Source organism: Eumetopias jubatus, unplaced genomic scaffold, assembly GCF_037043125.1.
Source record: "Eumetopias jubatus isolate StellerSeaLion01/CBP00866 unplaced genomic scaffold, mEumJub1_p1.0 scaffold_12, whole genome shotgun sequence".
Classification (NCBI taxonomy): domain Eukaryota; kingdom Metazoa; phylum Chordata; class Mammalia; order Carnivora; family Otariidae; genus Eumetopias; species Eumetopias jubatus.
In genome coordinates this window covers 58,577,116-58,583,115 of record NW_028274818.1, presented here as the reverse complement: position 1 = coordinate 58,583,115, position 6,000 = coordinate 58,577,116, and the positions used below count along the sequence as shown (strand labels likewise).

General features: G+C 43.8%; 1 protein-coding gene across 2 annotated transcripts in view; it reads right to left on the bottom strand.

The window, feature by feature from the left end:
* Positions 1–914: 914 nt before the first annotated feature.
* Positions 915–6,000, bottom strand: part of ADCY10 (adenylate cyclase 10) — an 82,274-nt gene continuing 77,188 nt past the window's right edge. For both annotated transcript variants that reach the window (XM_028111677.2, XM_028111678.2), the window contains exons 30-32: positions 5,742–5,937; positions 1,999–2,187; positions 915–1,436 (exon numbers count right to left, since the gene is read on the bottom strand). In XM_028111677.2, the coding sequence (XP_027967478.1) occupies positions 1,275–1,436; positions 1,999–2,187; positions 5,742–5,937 (547 nt within the window). In that variant the 3' untranslated portion in view covers positions 915–1,274. The remainder of the gene's footprint in view (positions 1,437–1,998; positions 2,188–5,741; positions 5,938–6,000) is intronic.

The window sequence follows — 6,000 nt, the reverse complement described above, 5'->3', positions numbered from 1 at the left end:
ATCAACAAATGGAAATCCTGGTGCACCTGCTTGAGAGGGCCACCTGGGTTCATGGAATGAGCCAGCACAAGGGAGCTGTGGCAGTGCAGAGGTGGGCAGAGTCTACATGGATTCCACTTGTACCCTCAGAGGCACAAAATGCCACTAAGAACTGTTCTGTCGGGGGACGCCTGGGTGGCTCAGTCGGTTAAGCGTCTGTCTGCCTTGGCTTCAGGTCATGATCCCGTGATCCCAGGCTCCTGGGATCGAGCCCCGAGTCTGCTTCTCCCTCTCCCTCTGCCTGCTGCTCCCCCTGCTTGTGCTCTCTCTCTGTCAAATAAATAAATAAAATCTTAAAAAAAAAAACACACACACAACTGTTCTGCCAACAAAGAGAGGCAGTGACTGCAGGTGGCCCTGGGCACATTCTCCAGCGTCTGGGAAATGAAGTTGAGTGCTATTACTTTCTTTTCCTTCCTTCCTTCCTTCCTTTTTCTTTCTTTCTTTTCTTTTAAAGATTTTATTTATTTATTTGACAGAGAGACACAGCGAGAGAGGGAACACAAGCAGGGGGAGCGGGAGAGGGAGAAGCAGACTCCCCACTGAGCAAGGAGTATGACACAGGACTCGATCCCAGGACCCTGGGATCATCACCTGAGCCGAAGGCAGATGCCCAACGACTGAGCCACCCAGGCCCTCCATGCTGTTACTTTCTTAAACAAGCAAACAAACTCTAAGCATGTACATGTACTTGCATCAGAATTACTAGTATTTCAACTTAAAAAAAATCTATTTCCACAGATACTCGATGCATGTGGAAGCCGCAGTCAGGAGCCACAAAACTATGTCTTTTCAAATCTTGCCTTCACAGACCTTAAAAGCACTTGCCCTTTGCAATGCTGTACTACGTACAAGAGATGGGACAACTGGACATGTAAAAATAAACATTTTAAGTTTAATAGATTCACTAGAAATTGTATCTGTCACAAAGTGTACCATTTTGATATTGATATTTTTCCCCAGGACACACATTTTGAATGGGCTGAAATGAACAGGTCAAGCTGAAAATGAGAGGTAAGGGAGTTTGTGTGAAGTGAAGAGAGAGTAAGCATGACCCTGCTGACCCTTTCTGACCCTCCAGAAAGGGAGGGTTGAAACCAGCGTGGCTGGTTCTGTGTCTGGAACGGAAGAGAATATGCGGGAACCTGGAGGGTGCCGGCTACAGAGAAAGGGTAATAATGGGTAACTGCAAGAGGAGGAGTCTGCCTGAAATCTTTGTTCTCTTTCATGAAATGTTAGAAAGGATTGTCCAGGATATTAACTCTCATCAGGAATTTGTTTTTTTGAATATCCTGCATGTTTACCTTGCCGGATACAATTTTTTCCCATGATGGGAGACTCGAGATTGTTTGAAGCCATTGGTCTTCTATTAACTCCGAGCTTGAGTACCACCGTTCCTGAGAAGAGGGAGAGGGCCAAGAATTAACCAGTGCTCCTCCACTTGTGTGACTAAGGCTGGGCTCGTACAGAAATGGTCCAGTGTCCTTGAGCTTTCAAAACCATGTGAACCCACAGACAAATGATGAATTTTGCTGCCCAAACTCAGACACTGACACATGATTTTAAATAAACCCATAGAAGTATACATCCATTCACATATTCAACAAATACTGGGTACAAGGTGCCATGCTGGATGCTACGTGTGGTTTTGCCTTCCAAGAGTTCACATTCTCATGGGGAGGAAGGACATGCCTAGCAACCTAACACAGACTGGAAAGTCGTGAGGGCTACAACGAAGGGGCAGAGATCTTGCTGAAGCAGATGTGAATGTGAGCGAGATTCTGTGGGAACTCAAAGGGGAAGAGGCACACACATCTGAGCTACAGATCCATCACCCCTTTCAGGAAGAGTCCAGAAAGGCCTTCCATGCTTGGGGAATCCTAACCAGGCAGTAAGCTTCTGGGGCTTCCTTAGAAAGGTGGGCTTCCCCATCCCAGCTTGCTGGCTGATGGTACATACTTTGCTCATGTTCAGCCAGCATTTCTCCAGCACATTCCCCTGTGTTTCAGAGAACTGTAAGGCTGTGTTCAGGAAGAGGTCACAGTTCTGCCCGTCTCCCATTAGTATGCAGACATAGGCCATCAGGTGGTAGAGCCTCGGGTAGAAGACAGGGCCGGTGGTATTCTGAGCCACGAGGCTCTCCAAGTTCTGAAGGAAAAACAGCATATTCGAATCAGAAAGGGGTCCTTGGCTGCAAAGATTGTTCCTCCACAGATGATTTGGGAACATTTCAAAGCTTCAAGCAATCAAATGAAAAAGCACATTACAGGGCACCTGGGTGGCTCAGTTGGTTGGGCGACTGCCTTCAGCTCAGGTCATGATCCTGGAGTCCCAGGATCGAGTCCCACATCGGGCTCCCTGCTCGGCGGGGAGTCTACTTCTCCTTCTGACCCTAACCCCTCTCATGTGCTCTCTCTCTCTCTCTCATTCTCTCTCTCAAATAAATAAATAAAATCTTTAAAAAAAAAAAGCGCGTTACAGAGACATATATAGGAAGCAGCAGACATAAGGTGACACTCGCCAAGTGGCGTAGCCTCGGCAGTCCACCCGGACCAGGAATGCAGTGTCGGGGGGGTGCTCACTAACCCTTCTCTGCAACCACTTTTTTTTAAAAAATACCTTTTCTTTTGATTACTAAGGCATCTAAGTTATTGTTCAAAATTTAGGGGGAAAAGTATAGAATAAGAATTACCCATAAGCCCAGCACCCAGAAAGAAATATTTTTGACATTTGGGTATATGCTTTCCCACTTATTTCTCTGCCCTCCCCCTTCTCTAAAAAACCAAGCAAAAAAATAAGCAGGCTGGATGTAGCATGATAAAAAGCAGAGCTATGCTTTTTATGTCATGCTAGAGAAGATGGAAGATGTGCCCTATAGAAGTGTCACCTTTCAATTCCAACCAATGGCTCCCCTTTAGGAACGTGGGCCTCGAGTCACCAGATCCTCCAGTTTTTAAAAGAAGAGTCAGAAATTCAGAATTTTATGTCAAATATCCCAATGTTTAAATGCACTGTGTCTGACTTAACCAAATCTCCTTTATGAAATACGTATAGTTTTTATTTTCTCCTAGTTTTTTAATGCTATCAACCTGAGATCAATATCTTTATAGATAAATTTTTGTTTGCCATCTGATTATTTCCTTAAAAAAATTCCCAGGGAGAGAATTAACCGATGTGTGTATTTTAAAGATATTTTGCCAGAATGCTCTCTGGAAAGTTTATGGGAGTCTTTCAGAGTATAAATGTGTCTTCTTTCATGTTTTTGCTAATTTGATGGTCAATGAAATAATGTCTTTTTGTTTTGTTGCATTTACTTCAATGTTATAGAAATGGAATCAAACCTTTGAGTTTTCCAGACTGATCTATTCCATGTCTATTTAGCCCATTGATTATTTAAGAACTGAAACATCTACTCTGAACATTGTTCTGTGTACCGTGGGAGATAACACACTTTGCCCCTCTTTCGTGGTCCCGTGTTCTCTCTGCTTCCTCCGTCACGCCTTCCCAGCCCCAGGCCTCCTCCCCTACCTGCTTCTCCAAATCAGAAAAATCACAAACTCCTCGAGTAGAGAGACAGTATTTCTCTCATCTTTATTGTAACCCTGGTAGCACCCACTATATTTTTAACCTGTCCTGGCTTTGGGATACGTGAGTTTTTATCACTTTACTACTCACTAAATAAAGATGTGCTTTCTTTTCGGCATCTGCTAGTTTGTCTATCTGGATTTTCATATATCAGTTTGGCTGAAAGTATGGTACACCTTTGTTATTAATCAATAGAAGTGATAATGACAGCCAATTCACTTGTCATATGTAATGTGCCTGGTACTTGAAAAAAAAAGAGAAAGTTGGAATAGATCACGTGTGAGACGGTTAAAAAAACAAAAACCTATTTTTTCTGACCAACATGGAGTTAAGCATGTCTCAAATCCCTCATAAGTCATTCTTTCAACTTAAGGAAAGACATTTAATTACTCTATTACATGAAATTACCCAATACATAATAATTACGTAAAACAACACTTTCTATAACCAAGCAAGTCCATATCCTGAGTGAGAGCCAGTAGAATGCTTTATTATCAGAAAAAATAAATACATGCTCTATGTCAAAGAGCATGTACCTCTAAGCAGTGATGACAATGACCTTTTCTGTGTTTCAGGCAGTGATTAGTAAGCAATGTGAACAAAGTGCAGGAAGAGACGCTGGGCCTGGGTGTCCTGTGAGAGTTGGTGCACGGCTCCCACCGGGGCAAACTGAAGACTCTCCTCCCCACAGCAGGAGTGAAAGCACCTGCCTCCTAACAACGTTCCAAGGATGAAAGGAGCACTCGACTTTGAGATGCCTTGAAGTCCCAGGATGCCTTGTTTTGGAACATTTTGACCTCTCTGAAACAGGGACATTCCTAAAGTTTCAGCACCTGGGTTCTGCTTACATCCTTAAGGACCCTTCCAGCAGATTCTTCCGTAGATCATGAGAAGGTAGTTTGGTCAACATCTTGATTTTAAAGCCTTCTAAGACCCTAAGCAGAGAACCCAGACAAGCCTGTCCAGACTTCTAACCTGCCAAACTGTGAGATTACAAGTTTGTGTTATTGGGGCAGTGCCTGGGTGTCTCAGTTGTTAAGTGTCTGCCTTTCGCTCAGGTCATGATTCCAGGGCGCTGGGATCGAGCCCCACATCAAGCCCCACATCAAGCGCCACATCAGGCTCCCTGCTCAGTGGGGAGCCTGCTTCTCCCTCTCCCACTCCCCCTGCTTGTGCTCTCTCACCGTCTCTTTCTCTCTCTCCGTCAAATAAATAAAAATGTTTTTTAAAAAAGAATTTTGTGTTATTTAAGCGGTTAGGTTTGTGGTAACTGGGGACCCAGCAATAGAAAACGAATACACCTGTGCTCAGTTTTCAAAAGAACAAGGCAAACCAGTGTCAAGCTGACACCAGAGATTCAACCCTACCGTCCCTTGGAGGGCTTGCCCAGTCTAGGCTGTAAACCTAGAGGTGGGTACCACGTGTAATTTGGTCCCCTTTGTACCCCCACAGCTGTACCCGGTGGTTACTACATATCAGCTGAATATTTTACTTATGTGTGTATTTTGGCACTCAGTACAATTTTGTTCCATGAGTGGAAGATATGCACATTCTGTGTGGCTTTCACTGAAGTGCTTGAAAACTCATTTTCTAAGTTTTTTTTAAAGAAGGTAACTTAAAAGACACATTCAGGATCAGCTGAATATTTTAAACTTCCACGTGCGAAGACTTACCCACCGAGATGTTTATCACATGAACAGCAGTAAAATGCTACAGAAAAATTCCTGTCCCAGAACAGTTTGGCCTATTGTCTCACAAGATCTTTGAGATTTTATCTGCAAGAGAAAATACTATGCTTCCTTTTAACTCGTGGTGGAGAAAACAATGTATTGAGAGGAAATCATTCACAATATATTTTATTTGAGAGCACGTTTTAAAAAATGGAAACGTGCACATGTGCACAGAAGAAAAAAACCTGAACGGTGGTGTCTCGTAAAAAGCGGTTCTCCCTGAGCAGTAAGGTTGTGGGCAATTTGTATTCTCTTCTAATTTGGGGGGAAGGCGTTACCTTAAAAATTTGTACTATAAACATGTAACTTCTGGAGTCCGAGGAAATTATTATCATGAGGAGGTAGAAGACAGAAATCCACTTAAGGGGTGGGTTAGCCTGGGCTCACCTTGAGTAGCTCGACTCCACTGTCTTGAGCATTCTCAGATTGACCCTCGATCTGCTTCTGAAGGTAGAGAACTTCTCCCTCCATGTACCTACAGATTCCTTCATAGTAGAGAGCTGTCGGCGTTCTTCTGGGCACTAGGTTTTTAGCTCTACTGGAAAATATGTGGAAGTTGTCCCATTCCTGAAGCCTGGCATACCTGCGTCACCACAGAAGAACAACACGAATCAGGGTTGCCCTTGGAATGGGCCGAGGCTCTGAA